Here is a 27,067-nt window from a genome sequence, read left to right as displayed (position 1 = left end):
TAATGTTCCAGTATAAGGGAAGCAAACTGAAGACGGCATGGTATATTAGATTTAGATTATAAGATTTCCTGTGCAGCTGCTGTCTCTAGTGTTTAGGTACAGCCCCCAGCACAATGAGACCCCAATCCTAGCATAATAAAATTAAATTAGTAATAATAATATGTCTTGCTATCATAAATTTTCTTTTAGAAATCTAATTCTAGGAAAGAAAAACAAATTTAGCTGACATGGTGTAATTCCACTTCCCCTTGGCCAGTAGCTACCCATCTCATGGGAATTCTACCACTGACGATGCTAGAAACTTAGCAAGACCACCTGAATTCATGAGATTTCTGCCGTTTGGGGCCAATACCTGGCAAAAACAATGAAGTTTTCAGCACTGTCAAATCTAAAACCTAGCCCAATTCAGTTTGAATCTGAATCCTGGTCTGAACCTAACTAAGGTCCAAATCTGTAAACCATAACTTTCTCCATCTGCACAATAATCACAAGTTATCAAAACAAACTAAAAGAACCATTGGTGACTCTCTGCTCACGTGTTATGAGAAATGACATACCTATAATAGTTGGCTTGCCAACGTCTTTAATCTTTTCTTTGCTGCGAGGCCGTAAATGGCACTTTGCATCTTTAATTTTAAAGCGAGCTTTCTGCTTGATTGGTGGGGCTAATGAATCTGTTGAAATAAAATTAAAAGTTATAATTCCTAAGGTAGTCTTAAAGGACCCTGGCACCTATTTTTGAAATGAAGCTGTAGTCTTCTTGCAACATAAAGGAGAGACAGGACTCGATGAATCTATAACTCTTTATTTACCTTGTGTACATTCTATATGTGACTCTTGCATTCGTTTCCATAAAGCTACTTTTCCCACAAACAGATAAGAATAGTCTCAGGCCCACAGAGTCTCATCAGCCAATGAGAGTTTGTTCAGTGAGTGTGATTATACCCTGATATTCAGCAAGTGGGCAGAGATCTTAAGAAACTAACTGAACTGGCATTCTTCCTTGCAAGCTTGCCTGTGCAGTCTTGGTGGTGTTTGGCTGAATTAGTTTCTTACTCAGAATAAAACCAATTGCTGTAATTTTTCTAACTCAACTCCTGACTCCCCAAATTACTGAGGATTTGATTCCAATCTCATTTACGCTAATGTAAAATTAATTAAATGGAGTTACACTGTTGGCAGTTTAAAACTATCCCTTGCCTATATGGCAAAAAGAACTGCCTTTAAGTAGGTTTCAGAGTAGCAGCCATGTTAGTCTTATCCGCAAAAAGAAAAGGAGGACTTGTGGCACCTTAGACACTAACCAATTTATTTGAGCATAAGCTTTCGTGAGCTACAGCTCACTTCATCGGATGCATTCAGTGGAAAATACAGTGGGGAGATTTATATACGCAGAGAACATGAAACAATGGGTGTTACCATACACACTGTAACCAGAGTGATCAGGTAAGGTGAGCTATTACCGGCAGAAGAGTGGGTGGGGGGGGAGGGGGGAAACCTTTTGTAGTGATAATCAAGGTGGGCCATTTCCAGAGTTGACAAGAACGTGTGAGGAACAGTGTGTGTGTGTGTGGGGGGGGGATAAACATGGGGAAATAGTTTTACTTTGTGTAATGACAAAGTGTATATAAATCTCTCCACTGTATTTTCCACTGCATGCATCCGATGAAGTGAGCTCAGATAAATTTGTTGGTCTCTAAGGTGCCACAAGTGCTCCTTTTCTTTTTGCCTTTAAGTACTTTACTGCAGTCTGTGACTCGCAAGCTCTATTCTCCCTCTTACAATCAAAACATGTCTTGCAGTAGCAGCTGCTGATGTTAAGTTTGCAGGACTCTGCAAACATTGCTACACAACTCAGGATTGACTGGAAAATATAACAGTTCCTTGCCTTTCTAGCAAAGATAACTGCCTTTGAACCATCTAATTGTAGCTGAAAAACCTAGCCCCAATCTCTCTCCTTCCCAGTCAGTACAGACTTCTTCTGATGAGAGCACTAACAGACAACACACTTCAAACCGATGCTAAGTCTCACGCATGCTCAGGAGTGCGCCACCCGCTTTTCCTGTGCAACTTATTCGTTATCTACTTTAAATGTCCAATTCACATTTTAAAGGGATATCAGGCTTATCCACCTCCCCTCTGACAGGCAGCTCAGTTTTATTGCTCTGCTTATCCACATCCCACATCAACTAAGCTCATACCCCCACACCTCCCAATATACATTATGTATACATAAAATCTTTATTTATAAAACTGGAAAATACAACCAGAAGATTAATCAAGTCTCCATTCAAGGAAAATAGGCAGTGAAATATCTAGCGTCTTGAAAACTTAATATCAGCAGATGCTTATAGTTAGTTGTCCGATGCTTCCCATTCTAACATCCTGTTTTCAATTGCTTATAACTTAGCTGCATTTTAACCACTGGGGATGAAATTTTCTATGTGGGATGTCTGCCTCAGGCTGGCTTATTTTGAAAAGTTTTAGCAAAAATAGTTCAGCCATTTTGGAGAACAAGATTAAGGAAAAATATATTTGCCCATGTTAAGCAAAATTCTTACAACCATTTTGTTGAGAAGCTCTGGCACCTCCATTCTCTGAAGCTGGGATGTAAAATTTAGTGCGAGAGTGGGGGAACACCCTGATGCCAAGAGTGTGCCTTTTATTGCCCTTGTGAAAATTTGCCCAAATTTGGCCACCTTACAAAATGCAGTTTGCACATGCTGAGTTAGAGATCTGTTAGAATTTGGCAGCTACATTCTCAAAAATTCCATCCTCATGAACATGGTCCAACCCCTCAAAACTCCTATATGTCAACTGGACTGTGCATGTGCCATACCCCCGCAACTGACTGAACATATTCCTGCCCAGGATCACTGGAAACAATAGTATGTGATCACGTAGCTAAAGATGGGAATCCTAATGCATATTCATAAGGGGGCCTAAGGGCTTGCACAAACAACCTTAATTCTGGCATTTCCTAACTTTTGAGTGCTCAACTTTCAACCCTAACATTCTTTTAAAATACTTTTTTGGATGTTATTTATTGTTATATATCTATCAATATCTAGATATATCAGAACTACATGTGCACACACATGAATTGTGTAGTACATACCTGCACAACTGGGAAGTGTTGTGTTGCGTTTCTGCTGGGCTTTGCCTTGCTGTACTGGAACTCCACAGCTCAGTGTGTAACTATTCTCTGAATCTGAACAGAAATGAAAAGGTGGATGCAGGGTGAGGCATATGCAAAAAATCCTTTCTGACACATTTCCCTCACTCTTCACTAATCAGCACTAACACGCAATTTTTGAATAATCACATCAATTATCAACTTTGTGTGTCTGATTAACATTTGAAAGGGTTGAATGGACACAGACTTGGGTTTGCCAAAGTCTACCTGTTTCCTGTTGTTGACTACAAACTTTATGTTCTTCTATCACTGGAATTCCACATCTTATACACAAGGGGGAATGCTAACCATGAATCATTTAAGGGCAATGATCAGCAAATACTTTATTGCATTTGTACCTCACAGTCACTGGGCTTTGCTAATCTCACTTAATTCATAAATACATTACATGCTTTACTGAGTAATTCTAATTTCAGCATTTTGATGGAACTTTTAAAAGAAAAATATAAAACACGTAGGGCCATAAATAGGGCTTATTCACTGCATGGTCAAAACTGTGCATTTGCGTGCGCAAATTAGGTACAGAGTTTCACCTATCTCTGCTAGCCTGATAATAAAACTAGAATCTCTGCACAGCATTTAATAGTACCAAAAGCAAATACAAAAGGACCATATTGTATATAAATCTTTGAAGGGGAGAGAGAAGATATAGGAATAGTTAATATTAAATTAAAAAAAAACCTATGTAGCGAACCGGAATCTGTAGTAAGTGATACAGCAAAATATAGGCAAAAAAGATGAGGTAACTGGTAGTGCATGTATAATTGAGACGCAGCCGGACTAGTTTTGTAACAGTTGATTCTAGCCTCATAGTTGATGTAGCAAATAACACAGTTAAGGATGTGTTTGTTGCCATGCAGTTTATTTTCAGTCTCAAGTGTAGGAAGCCTTCTGCCACAAAACTAGATCTGATAGAGAATGTCCATTTGTTGTATGTGTCTCAGGATAAAGTTAAGGTGAGGTAAGTGCTCTGTTCAGCTCATCCCATTGCTCTGCCAAGTCCCTGTGTGAGCAATGAAATTCTTTGCTGTTTGGCCCTGGAGTTTAAGTTGTTCATTATGACCTACAATACCCTAATTAGCCTGGAACTTGCCTGAGACCTCCTTTTTCTCCATGCCATATTGCCACTGTTGGGCTGCTGGCAGGGTGTGTGCACGAGGGCCCCGTTTCTTTGGAATTCACTCCCCATCCTTGTCCAACTACCCAACTAGGCTGACTTGAAGGATATAAGGTACAGTCCATCTTTCTAAGCAGATATCTGGGGAGGGCTGAGGTGGCTCTACTGCTCTTGTGAAGAGCTGGCTGGAATTTGCTGAAATTAATGATTTCGTTTGTTCAAGTTTCCGGAATTTGCTGAATTGATATTTTAATTTAGTCAAGTTTCTCATTAGCATTGTATCCTAGATAATGCATTAGTCCTTCACAGCCTGTCACTATTTTTTAGTACTTCTTTTAGTGGTTTTTCAAATGTCACCTATATTTAATTAAGTAGGGCTCAATCCTGCAATGAGAATTGGGGGTGCTTAGCAAGTCACAGGATCAGGCCCTTAGAGCGGGCTGTAACAGTCTTCAATGAACATTTGCACATGTACTTTAATCGGCAAGTAATATTTTCCCCCTTGTATTTGTTCACAGTAAAAACTTAATGAAAGCGTTATGAATACAATAAAAGAAAAAAGAAAACAAGGTCTCCTTATGTGCAGAAGTAGATATGAAAATGTGACATTGTACCAACCTGGAACAAAAAGTGTCTTGGAAGGGCATGACAAAAAGCAGCTCTCTATTCCTCCTGATTTACTACAGATGAGTTGAGCCTTAGGAGCTGGTTTGGCATTTGGGAGGCATTTCACCATCTCTGAGGAAGAAGAAATAAAAAAAAATCAGCCTGACAGCCTTAATAGGCTGCTCCCTGGCCACAGCGAACCATCATATTACTAGCAGAGAGAGGCATGAGCACTCATCCATGTCCAAGCATCCCGAAGCTTTGTGTATGTTGGGGGGAGAATATCTGGCATCTGAACTTGGATCTGGACTTAAAGCTTGTGCCTGGCTCATATCTTTATAATAAGCTGAGCCCAAACTCTGCATCAGAAAATCCCCCAATACTGGAATGCTCCAAATCCAGATCTAGATTTTGAAGCTCGGGTGCACTGCCCGTTATTAGAGCAATTCAGTGCAAAATCTAGTCACATAAGTGGGCGGGTAATAGTATTCATATGAGATCCCTTGTCTTTCTTTCAGTAATATTACCCTATTCATGGTGTACCATGGCTCCCACTGCAACAACAAACAGGGGAGTCACTCTCACTAAAACTTTTTTATTGAAATTCTTGACAGAGTAGTGTTTCCCATTTCCCATCTCCAGCTCTCACTGACTATGCTCCCAGCACCTCTTTCTTTTTAATTCCAGCCCTCAACTTCTTCATCTTGGAATAGAAAACCTCCAAGAGGGCTGAGATGCTTCAGGAAGTGCTAGGGGTGAGTCAAGCTTCCCTCTGAACCAATGTCCCAGCACAATGCTTTGAAGAGACACTGTGCTACAGAACAGGACATATTTCAGATGACACCCAAATAGAAGTTCTGACCACTTCGTATCAGTGTAAGTACCCCTGGCACGTGCTTTTAGACAAGTGTAACTCTTGTGCTCTGGAAGCATGCCAATAAATTGTAATTCCTACCTAAATCCCCCCCCACCCCCGCCAGTTTCTTTACAGGAGACAGGCAGAGTCTTCTGTAGTGTTTAGTTTAATAACTGCTAATTAAAGTTTCATTTGAATAAGGTATTCCTCATTTCCCGTCCTGAACTGTTATGCAATTTTACTGTGAGCTGTTGAACAATTTCTGGGATTCAGCACAGAAGTGACTGCATGTCAGTAATGGATTAAGTGACCCTATTAAAGGATTTAAATTGAAATCCCTTGAGATGGAAGGAACTATTTTAAACATAAATCATTATTATAAATGTAAATTACGGTTATGTGCATTTCTCATCTGTAGCCACTAGGTGTCATCAGTATCCACACCAACGTTATGATACCTAAACACTTTTCTTTTGCTCTCTTTTATAACCTATATTTTGTTTGAACTAAGGAGTTGAAGGGTTGTTAGGCCCTTCTTCAAGCAGATACTAAAGGGTAAAGTGGGTTTTCAAACTACATCAAGTTTTTGTATGGCTAATCTTGCTTAAAACCTACACAAAATCAGTGGGGACATATATGGGTATGTGTACACTGCCATCAGAGTGATGACTGTGGCATGGATTGGAATACCCATGCTGACATGGCTAAAAATAGCAGTGAAGATACAGCAGCACCAACCCCGATGCAGGCTAGCAATGTGTGTACTCACAGGATCCCTGGTGGGATTGCACAGCTAGCTCTGAAGCCCGTGCTGCTGCATCTTCACTATTATTTTTAACCCGGCTAGCTAGAATAAAGTTAGCACAGGTATATCAACCTGTGCTGCAATCAATGTAGCCCTATGTCTCTGAGGCCACTTTCTCCTGATTAGTTTCCTGACACACCTCATTCGACGGTTCTTGCTTTATAAGATCCCATTGGCTGAACCCTGCTTTCCTTCCTGCTGGTCTCCAACACCGCAACTATACTGCTTTGTGTGCTTTGGCACTGTGGGCCTAGAAGTTCACCACATAACAGCAGCGACTGGGAGTTTTGAACTGCAGCATCAAAACCCAATGGAATGACAGCCATGCCAGTCTGGGATCCACCCGTGCTAGTCTGCCAGGTTCAAAACTAAGCAGGGCCCAGATAAAATATACCAATTAAAATGGATTAGTTGAACAATCTTGGCTGGCTTGTGCTGAGTAAAATGGGACCACGGGTTAGAGCAAGGGTCCTGGGACAGAGTCCGGATATCTGCATTATATTGCTGGCTTCACTGATCTATTTTGTAAATGTTTGTAAGTCCCTTCAACCTCTCTTGATTTCTGAATCTGGAATAAGGGAATAATCATACTTATCTCCCTCACAGGACTGTTTTGATGCTTAATTGAGTAAAGTTTGTAAGACACTGAGATCTCCAGACTGAGAAGATTATAGAATACAAACTGTTACTATTGAGCAAAAGAGGATTCTGTAGCTTGAATGTTCATGAGTTACTTCGCATTCACTATCATTAGATCGTCTCATCCTCCGCCTCCCGATGCTCATATATTCTCAGGTTGTAACAGTAGTTTATAACATAGTTTTCGCCACACTATGCTGGTAAAAAACAAGGAGATCAGCAGAAAGATTATGCTCATAGTAATCCTTGTTAGAAATATAGGGAAGAAATCTTTGTCCAACAAATAATGATGGACAACATCAGTCAAGAAGGATGTTTTATTTTTAGTCTTCCAACAAGGTATTACAAAGAATAAAGAAAAATTTATGACTATGAAAATACTCTTAACAGAGCCTTTTATTGTGGGAACAATTTTTTTTCTATAAAATGAGGGGGAATACAATACAATATATTATTGGTGTAATTATATACTAGATCTCAAAAGATTATCATTCCTGTTGTTAGTTTATGGCTCACTTCTGAGGACTAGTTTGTACACTGGCAGGGTGACAATCTAGATGATCTAGAAAGAATTTTCCATCTCTAGTTCCTGTAACAATACTTAGCTTTTATACAGCACTTTTCTTCCATACATCAGAAAGAACTTTACAAAGAAAAGTGGGGAAACTGAGGCACAGAATGGTGCGGTGACTTGGCTGTGATCACAGAGAAAGCCAGGGGCAGAGTTGGAAACAGAACACAATCCCCTCATTTCCAGCCCAGTGTTTTATCCACTTGACCAAACTGCCTTCCCTAGATAGATGGGTAGATTCTATAAAGTAAACTTCCTTATCTGTTGTTCTATCTGGCTATCAATACATGCTTGGCAATTATATTAATTCCTAGCAGTTTTAAATCTAAACACAGGTTTGGGTTAAATGATTTCTAAAATGTCAGCTCCATCATTTAAAAAAATATAATTCCTATGACATTGGCAGAAGGGGGCAGATGACGTCTGTTTTGTATGATAGGGAAATATTGTGGAATGTCAACACGACTTCACTTTGTTATTCTTCAATGTTTTTATTAGCTATCCATCTCTGTGCCTTTTCCTTAGGCATTTCCTGTCTTATAAGGCAGTTGAGTCACTGTACTTGAAGCATAGTGGCATTTCATGCATCAGATATACTGAACTCATATTACACTTTATTTTAGCCAAAAGGCCAAGGAGCAGTCAGGCAGCTGGGAAGAATCTCTGTTTTCAGAGGTGTCTAGGCTGGCTTCAAAGATCCACTCTGGAATGGAAGTGGGAAGACAAGATCTCAGTGCAGGAGTGATGTTTGGCCATAATCCTGCAAACACGAATGCATGGGAGTAGTCTCGTAGGGAGATTACTCAGAGGAAGTTATACACATGCCTAAGTATTTGTAGTTTGTTCTTTGGTGTGTGTATGTAAATTCTTCTCCTCACAAAGTCTGCTCTGTTATTTTAAATAATAAAAAGTATAACAAAACAAAACAGCCCCAAAGGCCAGACTAGTGTCTCTATGGCTTGTGGCCTCAGGCATTCATGGTCAACCTTTTCTTGGAGAGACTTCCCCTAGGGACAAGAGGAAGTTCAGGCTATGTGTCCATTCCATCACTGACCTCTGTCAATTAATGCTTATTAGTGTTAGCGGTGGTTGCCATTTTTGTGATGTGGACATGTCCTTTAGAAACTGATAGGATATCATCAATTGATATCACACAGGCCACCACAGAGCCTTAAATAAAAACAACCTTTAGGGTTATAATGTGCTGCTGTTTTAAACACATGGCAGACCCTGTGGTCCTCACTAAGCCAGAACACGGACTGGAGTAAGTGGGTGTTTTGGCTGAATGAGGAGTGCAGGAGCAGGCCCAAATATAGCTATCAGAAGATGCTCAGGTAAAAAGAGTTTTACCATTGTTAATGATAGGTTAACCTAACGACACACCCACCCACTTCAGAAATATGTAAATCAAATGAAAATACGTTTAAGAGATCGTGCCAGAAGACTTTGTCCCAGCACATCAGCTTCTGTTGTGTTTAAAATTAGACCCATAATGCTGCAAAACACAAGAAAAAGACGTGGATGTGGCTGTAATAGAAGTTTATCATGGAGTACCTGACTACACACACAGAGTGTCAGACTCCAATGTGGTCCATCAAAAATAGGTTTCTATTTCTGACCTTTCCAAGTTATTGTACCCAAGTGGAAAACGGGCAAGACACAATCACATGAAAGTAAAAGTTACTCACTTACCAACACAGTCCTTTTTATTCCAGTGTAGCTTCTTTCCAGGTGGACAGACGCACTCATAGCTCCCCATTGTATTAATGCACCCATAGTCGCAGCTACCGTTGTTGATGCTACATTCATCAACATCTGAAAATATATTTAAACAGGTCAGTATAGTACTATACACTATGTAATACATACACATATATTGTGTACTAAACACATACTGCACATAAGCCCGTATGTCTCTATTATACATGTCATATAGACATGTATTCATATCATAATTATATATAAATATGTATAATGCAGACAGCAAAACATTTTAGTGCAAAGAATATCTGAGTATCCTTATACAGACACTCACACAGCCCCTAATCCTGCAAAGACGTATGCATGTGCTTAAATTTACTTACTATAACTGGTCACACTAAAATTCATGGAATTACTCACAATACATAAAGCAGATGTGTAACTCACTGCAGGATTGGAACCATAATGCATATTGTACGATACTGATAACTTCAAAGCAGTACATCTCTGTGAGATTTAATCATTTTGACTTATCAGAAAGATACATTATTCATAATGTAAGTTGTATAATATAGAGGAACAGAACTTATGTTTTAAAAGATGGATTACAATTAAGGGAGAAAATACATATTTGATGGGAATGGGTATATTAAGCATAATTTGTTTAGTCTACTGCTCAGATGGTATTAATGAAAAGAAGGAGTCTTGTTATAGCAGGCAAAGCAATTACCAAAAATGTGTCAACTGATATTCCAGTAAAAGGCTTTAAACTTTAGAAATATTTGTTCAGAATTAAGCATTACTTGTTTAATTTACTCAATCAGCGTTTATGTAAGATTTCATTTATATCCTGGAATAATACACAGTAAAAATATTCAGTGCTGTTGCAGCCATTGCCTGTATGAGCTTGAAAATAGACCCAGCTTTGAAATTAATTCAGTGATCATAATGTATGGTTGTTCCTAGACAGAAAAGTAAGTTTGGTTTTGGCCAGTATAAACCCATTATTCTGCAGTCATAAGGTAGTTAACAGTAATATTCAGTGCTGTGTTGCCAACTCTCATGATTTTATTGCAAGTCTTGTGCTATCTGGTGTTTTTCTTCAAGCCCCAGATGTTGGAATCAAGAGACTGCATGAAAATCTTAGCTTTCATTTTTTTTTAAAAGTAAAGTTTCTAACCTCCATGGTTGTAAAGAAAAGCTGAGAAATATGAAGCAACTATGCCATAGAGGCTTAGAAAAAACAAACAACCCTGTCTCAGGAGATTTTTCTAAATTAATAATTGCATGATTTCGTAGGGCCTGACACAAGATTTTTGAATGTTTGGGGTTGGCAATACTCAAAAGTGAAATGCCAGCTCCCTGGCTCCCTGCCTGCCTGGAAGGCTCTTGTCAGTTTCACTTTTTGCCAGTAAAGCTGAGAAAAGCTTTCCTTGAGGGCTGTGGAGGCTGCACGCCCTGACTCTCTGTTTCTTCCCAGCTTCAGGAACTGGAGGGGCAGAGAGCTCTGGAGCGATCTGACTCACCTGCGTGGCAGTGGCTCTCTGCCTTTCAGGCCCTGGAACTGGGGGGAAGGGTGGATGGCGAGTCTGGGCACCCCAGCTCCCTGCATCTCCAGACTGGAACAGGAAGGTTCATGTCAGTTTCACAAAGGAAATTTCACAAAGGAAATTGACAAGATCCTTTCAGGAGAGCAGCTGGGAAGTTGAAAAATTCTGTTTTGGTTCTTCTGAAGTGGAATTTCTCTCAAAACCCTTCCCATGAAAAATTTAATATTTTGGAATTTTGACCCAACTGGGGATGAACATTTTTCAAAAACATTTTTTTTTTTTTTGGGAAGGGATTTTTATTTTCTGGCCAGCTCCAAAAAAGACACCTGGTTTTAAAGGTGCTGGATACTTGTAGCTTTTGTTGACTTCTATAGGCCTACTTGCATGAGTAACTACATATCGTGAGGAGGGTTTGCACAGTCAGGCAGTGTCAGACTAAGGGTTATGAAAAATATACACTTTTAGTACATATGGCCTTTACTGTAACATATGCTTCTAGCAGAGCTCCAGTGAGAGCAATAAGGGTTGTGCACGCAGATGGCTATGGCCCATAATGCGGTGTGACAAAGCTCTGTCCTTGCCTCTGAGAGTCCTGCGTTTCCTGGTGGATTTTGCTAGCCTCAGAGGCTCACTGTGACACTCCACATAACCCTTCTCTCTCTAGAGACAAGGGTCACAGTCTACTGAGGCATTTTCATCATAAGCCAGCGAGGGAGGTGAGGAGAAGTTATCCTTCCTCTCTGTTGTCTCCCAGTCTCAGTGATTAATCGGGGGCAAGAGGGGGCCCGGGTCCACCCTCTACTCCAGGCTCCAGCCCAGGGACCCTAATAGTATCAGCTATGGTAGCTGACCTTTTAGAAACATGACATGTACAATTCCCTGGGCCACTTCCCCCACAGCAGCCCTCACTTCCTCAGGCTCCACTTCACCCTTACCTCAGGGCCTCCTTCCCTGTGCCCGACATGGTGTGTACTACTCAGTCTCTCCAACAGTACAACTTCCTCCCACAGCTCCTAACATCCACACCCACCTGACTCACTGGGAGGCTTTTAACTAGTTTTAGCCAGCCCCTGATTGGCTTCAGGTGTCCCAATCAACCTAGCATTCTCCCTGCCTTCTGGAAAGTTCTTAATTGGCCCCAGGTGTCTTAATTGACCTGGAGCAGCTGCCATTTCACTTATCCTGGTACTAGGGATTTGTTTAGCCTGGAGCTAATATATCTATCTCCCACTACTTTTCTATAGCCATCTGGCCTTGCCCCGTCACATTGGGCACTCCCTTTCATTATTAGATGCTACTAAAGAGAGAGAGAAAAAATAAGACTGAACTAGTTTGGAACAAATAGAATCCTGCCAATTCCCTGCCTCAGATAATACAAATTAAAAAGTTTATTAAGAACCAAACTTGAAGTGAACCTTTTTGAGGTTCTGAAATATTTCCCCCAAGTCGTCTGAACTTTGATTTCTGCTCTGTGACACATGGACTATACCCACCATGATTTATTTATTCTATCATAAACATTCTTCTCCAGGAACAGATTAAACCTAATGACATAGGTCTGAGCTGCAAAGCTCAGCTCCAGATCAGGATCTGAACAAGGGTAGATTCAGATCTGAGATTTTGGTTCTGCCCATTATGGAAATAAGGCCAGCCATGATATTTGGATCTGAAATCAGTCTTGCCCAAAGTTTATGGGTATTTGGATCTAGGGTTTGGGTCATGACCCATCCCTTATTAAAAAACAAATGGGGCCTCTTTCAACCAAAACTTTGGAGTCTCCAGAAAATATGCATCTCCTCTTCACTCCCTAACTGGCATAGATCCTCACAGCCCTCAGATCTGATCTTGCTTCTACAACTCCTCTCAAGTGGACTCTTCTTCCCAGTTCCTCCGCCCAGATGAACTCCTTGTACTTCTCTCACCCAGTTCCTGGATAGTTTTGCTATCTCATTAATTTACAGCATACATATGCTTTCTCCTCCTAGATAAATAAGACATGGATATCATAAGTGGAGGTCTCAGTTTAACCTCACAAAAGCTGGGGAATTCACAATTCAGACAGAAACAATGGGTCAAATTCTGCCTCAGTTACTCCTGTATATATCAGCTTCAAACTGAGTTGTATGATCATTTAATCAACATAAGAATTTAACCTAATATCTTTGGTTTGCCCCATTATCCATTACCAGTGACAGACCTTGCTAGTAATATGTGGGGGAAAATCTTACATACAGTATTCATATACCTCAGAATGGTGAACTCTTAGAGCCAGATTCTGCTCTCAGTAACTCCACTGAACTAAATGGACTTATCCTGGTTTTATGCTGATCAGCGTGTGACTGAGAGCAGAATCTGTCTCTGAACACTTTGCTTTTGTGGGTTTAAAATTAGACCCTTAAGATTATCTGAATATGCTTTTGTTTATAGCTTAATACACATTTTACTCAGCTTACACTTTGCATAATGTCAGGGTACCCTGGCAAAAACACCAAACTCTATTTTCAAACAAAACTTATTAGTTTTAAAGTAAAAAGAATGAATGGAAAATTCCTTTTGAACCTCAGTCTTTTCTAACTTTAATTTAGATTTAAGGCTGTAGGATGGAACGAATGGACTCTCATATACTGTGTGTTTACACTGTATTTTTATAATGCTGATCTGATTAGTTAAAAGCATCATTCAGAAGAAATACACTTAACATGTTCCACAAGAAAAACTATTGTTTTTCTTTGACCAGTATTTTTAAATGTTCAGGTAGGAGACCACAGAAATGCCTCAGAGTATGTCTGTGTTGCAGTTAAAAACCCGCAGCTGGCTTGTGACAGCTGACTCGGGCTCATGGGGCTTGGGCTGCGGGGCTGTTTAACTGCAGTGTAGACTTCCAGGCTTGGGCGGGAGCCCAGCTCTAGGACCCTGTGAAGTGGGAGGGTCCCAGAGCTCAGACTGCCATTAAACATACCAACAGCCTGAGACCCATGAGCCCGAGTAGGCTGGCACAAATCAGCTGCGGGTGTCTAACTGCAGTGTAGACATACCCTCAGAGCGATGGCCACAGTAGTGGCAAAAAGTTATGTACTGTGATACAGCTGCTGCGCAGTGGACTTAAATTCAAAAGTGGACATGAAATTCTCCATTTCTGACCATGCTGAGGTTGTTCCTATAGCAAAATTTATACAGTACATGCTATGTGAGAAAAAATGGCCACATGGCTATGATGCTGTCAAAACACCTTGTCAGATGATCTGCCAAACACCACTAGAAATTCCGTACCCTGATCCAAATTACCAGCAGTTATGAATTAGATGTAAGAGATAGGTGTGTTTCATTAAGCATGGGACTGGGAATGAGTACACCTGATTTCTAGTCCTGACTCAAGAAACCTTTAGCAAGTCACAGAAGCTATATGCCTCAGTTTCCCCATTTATAAAATGGGGATTCTACTAACTTTTCTAACTCGAAGAGGAGGATTAATTAGATAATGTACGTAAAATGCTTTGGACAATATTTTGAATGTGGACAATATTTTGTAAGTGCTATGCACTAATAGCGAGGGGCAAAGGGCCAGATTTAAATTAACCAACTAATTAAGAATACATTGAAGACTGATATAAACGGGGAGTTTTTATTTGTTTAAAAACAACAGAACTATTATATGTAATGATGTAGGTAAGAATACCATCCCTCTCCTATACCTTTGTATGTTGCTTGTCATCTGAGGTCCTGATCCTGCAAATACATGCATGATTCCCATCATGGGTTAAAAAGAGTTACAGGCCAGTGAGCCATATTTATTAAAGAGTTAAAGGCCAGTGAGCCATATATATTACATCTGTGCTGCAATTAATTAGTTGCTTTTCAGACAACAAGGGCAGGACTAAGATGAGTCAGGTGACACTTGGGCCTTACAAAAGGCAGAGAGAGTTCACAGGGATGAGAAAGGCTCCTGGAAAGGGTCTAGACCTAGGGTCTGCAGGAGACCAGAAGCTCAGGAAGACTCATTCGGAGGGAGCCAGTGCTCAATACTGGAGCAGAGGAGAAGACTCCACAGTAATCCCAGAAAGGGGAGTGGGAACAGAATGGAGAAGATGGGTTAATCTGCAGGGACTTTGGGTGTTACTTAGACTTTTTTGTTACACTGAATTAGATGCTTCTCAGCTGGAGGGCTGTGTCATCCACAAAGGCAAATGGTCTTCAGGGGCTGGCTAGGGTGAGGACCCCTGCCAGAAGAAGCTCTGTGATAGAGGATACTTGCAGGAGTGAACATAATTGCTTACAGCAACTTTCCCATTGTGGAAAGCTATCTGCAGTGTTGTTATAGCCATGCCGGTCCCAGGATATTAGAGAGACAATGCATAGGTGTAGTTTGACTGCAATATTGCGGGGAGGGGAAGGGGGCAAAGTGCGCATGCACACGCACGCACACACATGTGTATGCTGAAGGCAGTTCCCTTGGCTCATTGGCTCTCTGCCCCCACCTGCAGTGGTACTGGGAAGCCGGTGCTGGGGGGAACAGGCCGGCTTAACAGAGGAGCCCCAGCTGCAGTGTCACTGCTCTGGTGCTGCTGCAGCTGCCTCCCTGCTGGGGCTGGGGATGTTGCTGCTGCCGAGGGGATGCCACATGCCGGGCTCCTGCTTCTCCCTGCCCATTCCCATATCCCATTTCTTTCCCATCCCATCCCCCTTCCTGTCCCCACTGTCCCCTGCCCCATCCCTTCCCCTTCTCTTCCTCCTGCCCTATCCCACTGTCTCTACCTCTTTCCCCCAGCCCCTTCCCCACCTCCTATATGCTCCCCCCTCCTCCCCCCCGGGCATACACTCACATGTACAGGAAGCAGGCAGGCACTAGGACTCAGGAGGCGGCATCCACCTGCCGAGGTAGCGGCCCATAGAGCAGGGGAAAAGCTGGCCCATCCCACTCCCCGCGAGCCAAAACATGCTGGGGCGGGGGGAGAGGTGCAGCGTGGGAATGACAGAGCCCCCATCCCAGGCAAGCCGAGCAGAGCAAGCCCTGAAGGGCAGCTTGGCGCTCACAGAAATGGGGCAGGGGAAATGGCACATGACCCCATGTGACACCCCGTCACACACACCTTGCCTCTGTGTGTGGGGGCAATATCCCTCCACACCCTGCCAAACTAGGCCCAAGGAGACAAGGTGGGTGAGGTAATATTTTTTACTGGACCAATTTCTGTTGTTAAAGAGACAAGCTTTCAAGCTACACAGAGAAGACTTGAAGAAGAGCTCTGTGTAATCTCGAAATCTTGTCTCTTTCACCAACAGAAGCTGGTCCAATAAAAGATATCACCTCACCCACCTTGTCTCTTTCAGGTGGAAGTTAGTCATGGGTGCAAATGGTTTTAGGGTCAGGGCTTTAGGCTGCAAGTTCTTCAGGGAGGGGACAATGTTCTCCTGTGTGCTTGCAAAATGCGGCACACAATGGTGTCACAGTCCTGCACTGTGATCCAGGAGGGAGGACTGTTGTGTCCATGTGGAGGCTCATTGACGTTAGTGAGGCTCCATGGAGATGCAGCAGTCAGCTTGCATGGATAACGATGGAGGATGATAGTCTAAATTAGGGCCTTTGGATGCTACGGCAACAGAAATGATGGATGGTCATTTTTCCAGTTATACTCTTCTCCCAGGAATATCTAGGCAGATTTGAGGCTCCATATTTTTGGTCATACCTGGCTAGGTTTATTTAGCTTTAATCTGATGTCCACAGTCTTTGCAAGGCAAATATCCTTGGCTCAGTAGATGATTACACAAAACAAAAATAAATATGTTAAAATCAGTCTCCAAACCTCCACAGTGTGTCATGCCGTACAGGGTGTAGCCTTTGTGACAGAGACATTCGAAACTTCCTGGGTAGTTGATGCAGGTCTGGTCACAAGTCCTTTCGAATGAGCACTCATCTATATCTGAATTCAGAGCAAATATTTTTAAAAAGTCAGAATGCAGTTATTCCAGATGGATGGAATTTAATTCTCTCAGTCATAGCATCAACATTATTAATAAACTGCCTGAGATATTACAAAGTAAGATCTTAATCAATTATCAGCTTAGTTTTCCTACAGTTTTAGGAAGAGAGGATTCAAGGTACAGGGAGGAAGGAAGGAAAGAACTTTGTAGAATAAAACAGTATGTCTGCAATATACATTTTTCCCACTAGGTGACACCATTTAACCTCTGATAGCATATCAAACCTCACAAACATGAGATGCATATTCAGATTGTCTCTTCTGTTCTTCATTTTATGAGAGTAATTAACAGCATTGCATGACATTTCTGCTCCATCACAGAGCACACAACAATCAATAAGAAGCAGTAGGCATGATTTTTTTTTAAACAATGCTGAACTGAGCGAAATAAAGATACATTGAATAGAAAGTACCACAGAAAAGATATTGTATTATAGACATTTTAAACAGCAACATATGCAGGATGGCAGCGATTTTTCAAGAGTGAATTTCAGAAGCAAATCTATCACCTGGAATCATGTTTTTTTCCTAAAATCCGGTTTAGAGGAATGTTTTTTAAGTTAAAAGGTCAGTTTAATAAAATGTGCTTGTTTGAAGGTTTTAATTTAAATGAAAGAAAAATAGCATTCCTCCAATGTATTGAAATGTATAGGAATTGGGTGGTGTCCTTTTAAATAGTTTGTGAATACTATTTAAATACTAACTACTACCTGCTGGTAGTCCTCACTGTGTTCTGTGTTTTAGAAACCAGTCAGAAACCAGCAGCAGTGTACATATATGTCACTAGGCCTTGTATGTTGTGTCTATGTAGGAACCAGTAAACACCCAAGAATATTAGTGAGCTCAAAAACTGTTTATGGGGATACTATCCAATGCCTATGCACTACAAATATTTATATATTTTGATGTGTAATGGACAGTTCTAGGCCTGCTCTTGCTAACACTTATTCAAGGGCTTATACACAAGGCATGCAAATATGCCCATTGAAATTAAGCATTTATGTAAGTATTTACAGGGTCAGGGTTTTCATGACTGTTTATGACCAAGTTTCTAATGCTATAAAAATTTATATTTCATGTGATATTTATACAACTCTTTCAATATGTTGAACATATACATGCAAAGATAATGCACAGAAAAATTAACTGAACAAAATAAAAAGTATCCATACAGGTAAATACATAATATAAAGTGAAATACACTTGAGACGTAAGAAGACCTGAAATCCTCATTTGTGTGTGTGTGTGTGTGTGTGTGTGAGAGAGAGAGACACTCTCCCCATAGGTTTCAGAGAGAGAGAGAGAGAGAGAGAGAGAGACTCTCTCCCCATAGGTTTCAGAGTAGCAGCCTTGTTAGTCTGTATCCGCAAAAAGAAAAGGAGGACTTGTGGCACCTTAGAGACAAACAAATTTATTTGAGCATAAGCTTTCGTGAGCTACAGCTCACTTCATCCGATGAAGTGAGCTGTAGCTCATGAAAGCTTATGCTCAAATAAATTTGATAGTCTCTAGGGTGCCACAAGTCCTCCTACTCTCCCCATACAATCAAACCAAAAATGGTGATTTCAGGTTTTCCTTTTTCTCATGCATCCTTCATTTTTTGTTATGAGTTTTCTTGTTTGTTTTTTTCCTTAAATGTGTTTGCTTTCTAAAATTATTTTCTTGGGGTTATATTTGTAGCTTTGGGAATATTTAATGATCTGAATATATTTTAAAAATGGCAACTGTTTTCCCTAAATAAATAATACATTTATAAGTACATTTGGAAGCCACCACTACAGCTGAAGTTTAAAAGAATTAAAATTCAGAAGAAGCCAAATAATGCATTTTCGTTTCATTCATGTATGACAGTATCCAGGGTATGGTACCACTGGAAATCCACAAGGACCATTCATAGTTGGCCTCTGACTTACTTTGGAGATCTCTTTTTAAAGACAAAACCAAACCAAACAAAAACTCTTCATCTTCCTTGATAATGGCCCAATCCTGCACCACTTTTGCCATTAACATAAATGACTGCAGGGTTAAGCCCTACACTCTTTGACACTAACAGGGATTTATACCACTTCTTGACTCTGAAAGCAACAGTTTGCTTACAACAAAAAAATGCTCTCTTAGAATGGGTAAATGATTTCTATTGAATGAAATATCATATCTACTATAGGCTAATAGAGATGTTAAACATTTTTATTATAACAGAAATATATTTTAAAAAGGCAATTTACCCATTTAAATCCAGCAGCCTGCCTCCTGCTATACTTCTAATAAATCCTGCCTTTGCTCTTTCTGTGAAGCTGATTGGGATTGGAAACCCTCTATGCAGTCTTGTCCCTATTTTAAGAATAACCCCTTTGGTACAGTCTCCTCATTGCTTGACATGGTAGGATGTCCCCATGCTAGGCTATACCCAAGGCTCTGAGTTTTCTGCAACCCCTTGACTACAGAATCACCAGTCGCCTGTGGAATTCAACACTGGCCATAGAAAACGGAAAATATTCACCACTTACTCTGCACTAAAGGAAGCTGTCTGCATGTTAAAGTTAGGATAGTAGAATCTTTTTTCAGCATCTCTTAGACTTTGATACCAGTGCTCTGGGGGGATATGACTGCTGACTCCCTGAAACCCTTTGATACCTTAGCATTGTTGCGCAAATCCATGTCCGCATCTTCTCTGGAAGGGTGTGCTTAACCTGCATTATCTCCAATAGGTATGAAACATTCGCAGCTCAACAGTGATTGAACAATACCCCTTAATGGTGGCAGTGACGTCTAGTGGATCGAGTACTGGACTGGGACTTGGGTGACCTGGGTTCTATTCCCTGTTATGCCATGGGCCTGTTGGGTGACTTTGGGCAAGTCACACCATTTCTCTGTTTCTCAGTTCCCCACCTGTAAAATGGGGATAACGATACTGTCTCCTTTGTAAAATGCTTTGAGATCTAGCGCTACATAAGAGATATATTAGTTGCCAGCAACAGTCATTGAATTGAGCTGCCTCTGGGAAGAGGGCCCAGTTTCATTTAGTTTCTTCAACAGAGCTCAAGCCTTGGCAAAATACCGACACAGGTTAGTATGCTGTAGGCAGTTGAGCTCTCATGGACATGGGACAATCAGTGCTCAACATTTTGATCAATGAAGATTTTTGTACCAGAGCAGGGGAAACTGAACAAACAGGCCAGGCTGTATGGGAGCAACTTTCTCACCCCCACCGGAGGGAGAGATTACATGGTCCCTGCCCTCCCCTCTCAACCAACTCTAGGGGAGGGGCAGATAGTAGAGATGTCAGAGGAGTGGTCAATACTGTGAGCAAGGGAGAAAGTAAATTTATCCTCTAAAAATCATTGAAACTTTATCTAGCTATAAAAAGCTGAGGACCGCACTGGCAGCAGCATTGCTGCGGGGCACTTTTGTTGAGATACATGCTGAATTTTGTTTACATTTGGACTCATTATTTATGGTTGCATCGCTTGCTAAAACATTGCAACACAGGGCGTGTGCGCTAGGGATGGGAAAACCAGCAGGGCCAGCATTTCAAAACTGGCTTTCTAAACTGCACTTCCACATGAGGGACGCTGCTCTCATGAGGGCACCACAACAACATGCAGTTATATGACCGGTGAGCACAAGGGGAATGTGCTTAAGCAGCATCACTTGCCCCATAACCTCAGCCGTGCGGAACACAAAGCCATCCACAGCCTCAGAAACAACTCTGACATCATAATCAGAAAGGCTGACAAAGGAGGTGCTGTCGTCATCATGAATAGGTCAGAATATGAACAAGAGGCTGCTAGGCAGCTCTCCAACACCACTCTCTACAAGCCATTACCCTCTGATCCCACTGAGGGTTACCAAAAGAAACTACAGCATTTGCTCAAGAAACTCCCTGAAAAAACACAAGAACAAATCCACACAGACACACCCCTGGAACCCCGACCAGGGGTATTCTATCTGCTACCCAAGATCCATAAACCTGGAAATCCTGGAGGCCCCATCATCTCAGGCATTGACACCCTGACAGCAGGATTGTCTGGCTATGTAGACTCCCTCCTCAGGCCCTACGCTAACAGTAGTCCCACTATCTTCGAGACACCACTGACTTCCTGAGGAAACTACAATCCATCGGTGATCTTCCTGAAAACACCATCCTAGCCACTATGGATGTAGAAGCCCTCTACGCCAACATTCCACACAAAGATGGACTACAAGCTGTCAGGAGCAGTATCCCCGATAATGTCACAGCAAACCTGATGGCTGACCTTTGTGACTTTGTCCTCACCCATAACTATTTCACATTTGGGGACAATGTATCCCTTCAAATCAGCAGCACTGCTATGGGTACCCACATGGCCCCACAGTATGCCAACATTTTTATGGTGGACTTAGAACAACGCTTCCTCAGCTCTCGTCCCCTAATGCCCCTACTCTACTTGCGCTACATTGATGACATCTTCGTCATCTGGACCCATGGAAAAGAAGCCCTTGAGGAATTTCACTCTGATTTCAACAATTTCCATCCCACCATCAACCTCAGCCTGGACCAGTCCACACAAGAGATCTACTTCCTGGACACTACGGTGCTAATAAGCAAGGGTCACATAAACACCACCCTATACCGGAAACCTTCTGACCACTGTGCCTACCTACGTGCCTCCAGCTTTCATCCAGACCACACCACACAATCCATTGTCTGCAGCCAAGCTCTACGATACAACCGCATTTGCTCCAACCCCTCAGACAGAGACAAACACCTACAAGATCTCTATCAAGCGTTCTTACAACTACAATACCCACCTGCTGAAGTGAAGAAACAGATTGACAGAGCCAGAGGAGTACCCAGAAGTTACCTGCTACAGGACAGGCCCAACAAAGAAAACAACAGAACGCCACTAGGCATCACCTTCAGCCCCCAACTAAAACCTCTCCAACACATCATCCAGGATCTACAACCTATCCTGAAGGACGACCCATCACTCTCACAGATCTTGGGAGACAAGCCAGTCCTTGCTTACAGGCAGCCCCCCAACCTGAAGCAAATTCTCACCAGCAACCACACACCACACAACAGAACCACTAACCCAGGAACCTATTCTTGCAACAAAGCCCGTTGCCAACTGTGTCCACATATCTATTCAGGGGACACCATCATAGGGCCTAATCACATCAGCCACACTATCAGAGGCTCATTCACCTGCACATCTACCAATGTGATATATGCCATCATGTGCCAGCAATGCCCCTCTACCATGTACATTGGCCAAACTGGACAGTCTCTACGTAAAAGAATAAATGGACACAAATCAGATGTCAAGAATTATAACATTCAAAAACCAGTCAGAGAACACTTCGATCTCTTTGGTCACTCAATTACAGACCTAAAAGTGGCAATTCTTCAACAAAAAACCTTCAGAAACAGACTCCAACGAGAGACTGCTGAATTGGAATTAATTTGCAAACTGGATACAATTAACTTAGGCTTGAATAAAGACTGGGAGTGGATGGGTCATTACACAAAGTAAAACTATTTCCCCCATGTTTATTCCCCCGCTGTTCCTCAGATGTTCTTGTCAACTGCTGGAAAAGGCCCACCTTGATTATCTCTACAAAAGGTTGTCCCATCCCCCCCACGCTCTCGGCTGGTAATAGCTCGCCTTACCGGATCACTCTCGTTATAGTTTGTATGGTAACCCCCATTGTTTCATGTTCTCTGTGTATATAAATCTCCCCACTGTATTTTCCACTGAATGCATCCGATGAAGTGAGCTGTAGCTCACAAAAGCTTATGCTCAAATCAATTTGTTAGTCTCTAAGGTGCCACAAGTCCTCCTTTTCTTTTTGCGGATACAGACTAACATGGCTGGTACTCTGAAACCTTCACAGATACAGTTTAGTCAGCCATTTGGGGGAATCTGACTCTCGAGCTTCTTGGTTCTTTTAGTGCCTTCCTTTTATTGGATTGTTGGGACATGCTATCCGGGGTGACAGGGCCTTTCCAGTCATCTCCAGAATGCTTGCCAATGATTGCTTGCTAATGGTTCGTCTGAGGGTAGAGAAGACCCAAGGATACTTTTACTTCATTCTCACACATCTGTATTAATCACCTCTTTTATGTTAGCAAGGAGATGGTTTAGTGTTTCACACCTGACTTTCACCTTGAGCCCGGGACATTAAATCCTGCTTGGTCTACAGTAGACAATGAATTTGGGCATCTTATCTTGCTCTCTTCTGTATAAAAATCACTGCATGATTTGTCACAGTTTATACTGGGAGCCCAAGACTAAAATAGCAGTGGGGATGCAGGTTGAGATTAAGGTGCATCAGCATTTGATAGTACTTTGTGCATCTCTAACCAGTGCTAATAGCCTCTTATCTTCATGAACATTGAATTTCCCCATGTGAAGTAATGTCCTGCTTAACTTCGAGTGGATAGTACACAATTTCTGTTGGCACTGGGCATAGCCCAGCAAACTTGGTGGTGAAAGTGAAATTCTTTTCCTTTTAGTATCATCTACCTTTATATTTGTTGCCTCCGACCTGATTTTCTAAACATGAAAGCTCCATTCCATAAATGCTTTGTATTTTATTTTTTAAAATATTGTTCCGGCTTTTGCCCTAGAGGGTCATTTTGATTATGTCATAGGCAGATTTACTAATACACTTTTATTTTAGACCAGCAAAATACCCACTGTCAGGCATTTATACCACACTCATGATCACTGTGGTTTGCGTGAGTGCCTATTTTTAGGGAATTATAAGAGACAGCTTCATAGATTGGAGAGAGTTGAGAGAAGAGCCACAAGAATGATCAAAGGATTAGAAAACCTGCCTTATAGCTCAAAGAGCTCATGTTACTTAGCTTAACAAAGAGAAGGTTAAGGGGTGACTTGATTGCAGTCTATAAGTATCTACATGAGATACAAATATTTAATAGTGGGCTCTTCAATCCAGCAGAGAAAAATATATCATCATCCAATGGCTGGAAGTTGAAGCTAGACAAATTCAGATGGGAAATAAGGTGTAAATTTTTCACAGTCAGAGTAATTAACCATTGGAACAACTTACAAGGATTGTGGTAGATTCTCCATCACTGACAATTTTAAAATGAAGATTGGATGTTTTTCTAAAAGATCTGCCCTAGGAATTATTTTTGGGAAATTCTGTGGCCTGTGTTATACAGGAGGTCAGACTGGATGATCACAATGGTCCATTCTGGTCTTGGAATCTATGAGTTGATTCTTTGAAACTAATCAGGACTATGGGAATAAATTCACCCCTGCTGGCACAGGGCTGGTTCCCCACCACAGCCCTTGCTACAGGGGATATACCAAGGAAGCCCCACTGGTGGAGGTGATTCAGTGCATGTGCTGTTTAAATGCACCCCCTGGCCATGCAAGCTCTGGCTGAAGCCACACATTTGCTGGAGCTCTATTAGCTGGCTGTGGGTCCCATAGTGAAGAGGGGGGCAGTGTGTAGTCTTGCAGTGCTACAAGCCTCCCCGCCTCCAGTCAAAATGTCCATCACCAAGTGCCTGCACCATGGCTGGTCTGACCTCAGGCTGAGTGTAGTCCATGATCTCTAGCATTCCACACTGCAGCCCTTGAGGCGAGTATCCAAACCTTGTAACAGCTTTGCATTCCTTTCCTTTCGCCCATAAGGGATTCAATTCCTAAGTGGTTGTACAGTGGATTTATACAGGAGCAGGATTTCACAAGTTTGTGTGGAAATCTGATTATTGCCAATAACAGGTATGTTTTATAATTATTTCTCTGGCCCTTTTATTTCAACTCAGCCTTTGGAGTTTTTTAAATTGTTCTTGTAATTATCCTTGATTTTTGTAATGCTTACATGAACTAAAGGATCTTTTAAATGATCTTTATTTTCCTGAATTTAGTGCTTGTAAATAGGGACCAGGTTGACAGTACTGGAAAGTGAAGTCCTTCATTTATTGCCACAAAAAAGCCTTCCATTTATCGCCAGAAGAAGAGTTACTGCCTGGGCAGAAGTAGTTTCCTGGAGCTTCCTCATACAGCTGAGCCTCAGTGCTAACCTGAAGGAACCACTTCTAGGAGTGAGAGAGTACCTCATTTTCCATGGTCATCCAGTCCTTGGCCTTTCTGCTAAGGCTGTGGGTTTCCAATTACAGTAGCACTAATTGTACTTGTGGTTTTTGTGATGTGGACACTTGCTCACTTGTGGACTGAGAGCACAGGGCACTGAGAACCCATCAGAGAGTAATGATTTTTGGCCAGCCCAACACTAAGCTGGATTCATACCAGGGTCTTAGAAATGAAAGACTCCTTTCTGTATTGCACTACCAGTCCGTGAATTCAGTGCTCTGCATTCAATTAATCAGAACATATTCTGTTAAATGCAAAACAGGATATTTAAAATAGCATTGGGCTTGAGAGACAAACTGATAAAAATCTAAACATTCAAAGATAAGGTTGAGAAACAACACTGGATTTTCAGATGATTTTGTGCACATGCAAATTGATGTGGAAACACCCGTAACTGCTTCGTAACTGCATTTACCTATGCAAAACTCATTTGGACAGAGACATATGTGTGATTTTGCTGAGTGTAGCTGGGGATGTGGTTGTAGAATGGAACCAATTTAGTGCCCAATCTACTCATACATTTAAAAGAAAATCTAAAAAAATATGGATTTATTTCTTTTATTTTCTTTCCTATTATTTTATTTTATAATACTGTATGCCGGAGGTTGGGTGAAACCTCACTGAAGCTAGTGGGCGTTACAGCTGCCCTTCATTCAGGATTAATTTAAAAAGCAATTAAATTGCTTTATGGAATAGACAGCTGAAACAAGAGGAGCCACTGCCCAAAACTCAAGCAACGTGCAAGGCTGGAGCAGGAGTTGAGCCATCTGGTCTGAAGGGTCTTCCCTGGAATCTGAATGCAAATGTGTAGGTCTGGGTACTCTTTAATGGAGCTGAGAGAAAAGAAACATGACAAAAACACAGAGAAGGCATCAAGGAAACCCCAGAGACAGCCAGAGATGCCTTTGTAGCATGACTCTGAGAAAAAGCTAAGAGAGAGAGCTTTTTGGTAGAGTGCTGGCTGGAAAGAGGCTTGGAATTGTGAGCTAAGAAACTATTTCCTGTTGTCTAATGTCTACTGTGTTCAGGGAAACAAGGCTTTATGTATATTCATTGTAAATAAACAGAATTGCACCAAAGAAATACCTGACTCCATTATCAATTTCTCCTCTTAATGGAAACAACCCATAAGACCCTGAATACCAGCTATCTGCTTTGGTCAAAAGGGGTAACAATATTATAGTAGCATCTGGAGGCCCCAATCACAATCAGGTCTTGAGGGTGCTAGGTGCTGTACAAAGACACTGTTCCTGCCCCGAAGAGCTTACAATCGATCTTCATCTTTGTGGTAAAGTTCTGCATGGATTGTGTGGCTACTGTCTAAGAAGCTGTGGGGAACATATGAAATGAAAAATTCTCTGGGTTCTGACTGATGGATTAGCAGAGTTTGAATCCCAAACCTGAAGTGATGACACTGACATCATAATGTAACTATCATCATATCAGAACACATCTCAGTGTAATAGAGTCATATCTCAGTACTATGTCACAATATGACATCACGATGATCCTGTCAGTGGCGTAGCTGGGGGGGAGGGGGCAGCTGCCGCTCCCCCACTGAGCACAAGTGGCGCCTTGTCAATGTCTTGGCGTCTTTTAAATTTTCTCCTGTTGAGGGAGATCCAAAAAAAGGCGCCACCCACTGCAGAGCTTTTTACTCAGCCAGCGGCGCTCCGGGTCTTGGATGGCACCTCAGCAGCGGGATCTTCACTTGCTCCGGATCTTCAGCAGCAACTCGGTGGCAGGACCTTCAGTGCTGCTGAAGACACCCAGAACGAGTGAGGGCCTGACGCCAGGGCGCCGCTGGGTGAGTGAAAGCGCCGCAGCGGGTGGTGCCTTTTTTTTGGATCGCTCCCCCTGTTCCCTCCACCTGGCTACGCGGCTGGATCCTGTCCTCCAAATGCAAATCCATGCAGTCTGGATTTATTTTAGCTCTC

The 27,067-nt window shown here is 41.8% G+C and overlaps 1 protein-coding gene across 4 annotated transcripts in view; it reads right to left on the bottom strand.

The window, feature by feature from the left end:
• Window positions 1-27,067, bottom strand: part of SCUBE1 (signal peptide, CUB domain and EGF like domain containing 1) — a 295,284-nt gene that overhangs the window by 34,105 nt on the left and 234,112 nt on the right. For all 4 annotated transcript variants that reach the window (XM_074936783.1, XM_074936793.1, XM_074936801.1 and 1 more), the window contains 5 exons: window positions 16,840-16,956; window positions 9,483-9,605; window positions 4,932-5,051; window positions 3,119-3,211; window positions 558-674 (listed from right to left, as the gene is read on the bottom strand). In XM_074936783.1, the coding sequence (XP_074792884.1) occupies window positions 558-674; window positions 3,119-3,211; window positions 4,932-5,051; window positions 9,483-9,605; window positions 16,840-16,956 (570 nt within the window). The remainder of the gene's footprint in view (window positions 1-557; window positions 675-3,118; window positions 3,212-4,931; window positions 5,052-9,482; window positions 9,606-16,839; window positions 16,957-27,067) is intronic.

This window comes from Natator depressus, chromosome 1 (genome assembly GCF_965152275.1).
Source record: "Natator depressus isolate rNatDep1 chromosome 1, rNatDep2.hap1, whole genome shotgun sequence".
Taxonomy (NCBI): Eukaryota; Metazoa; Chordata; order Testudines; family Cheloniidae; genus Natator; species Natator depressus.
This window is presented reverse-complemented; position numbering and strand designations above follow the sequence as displayed.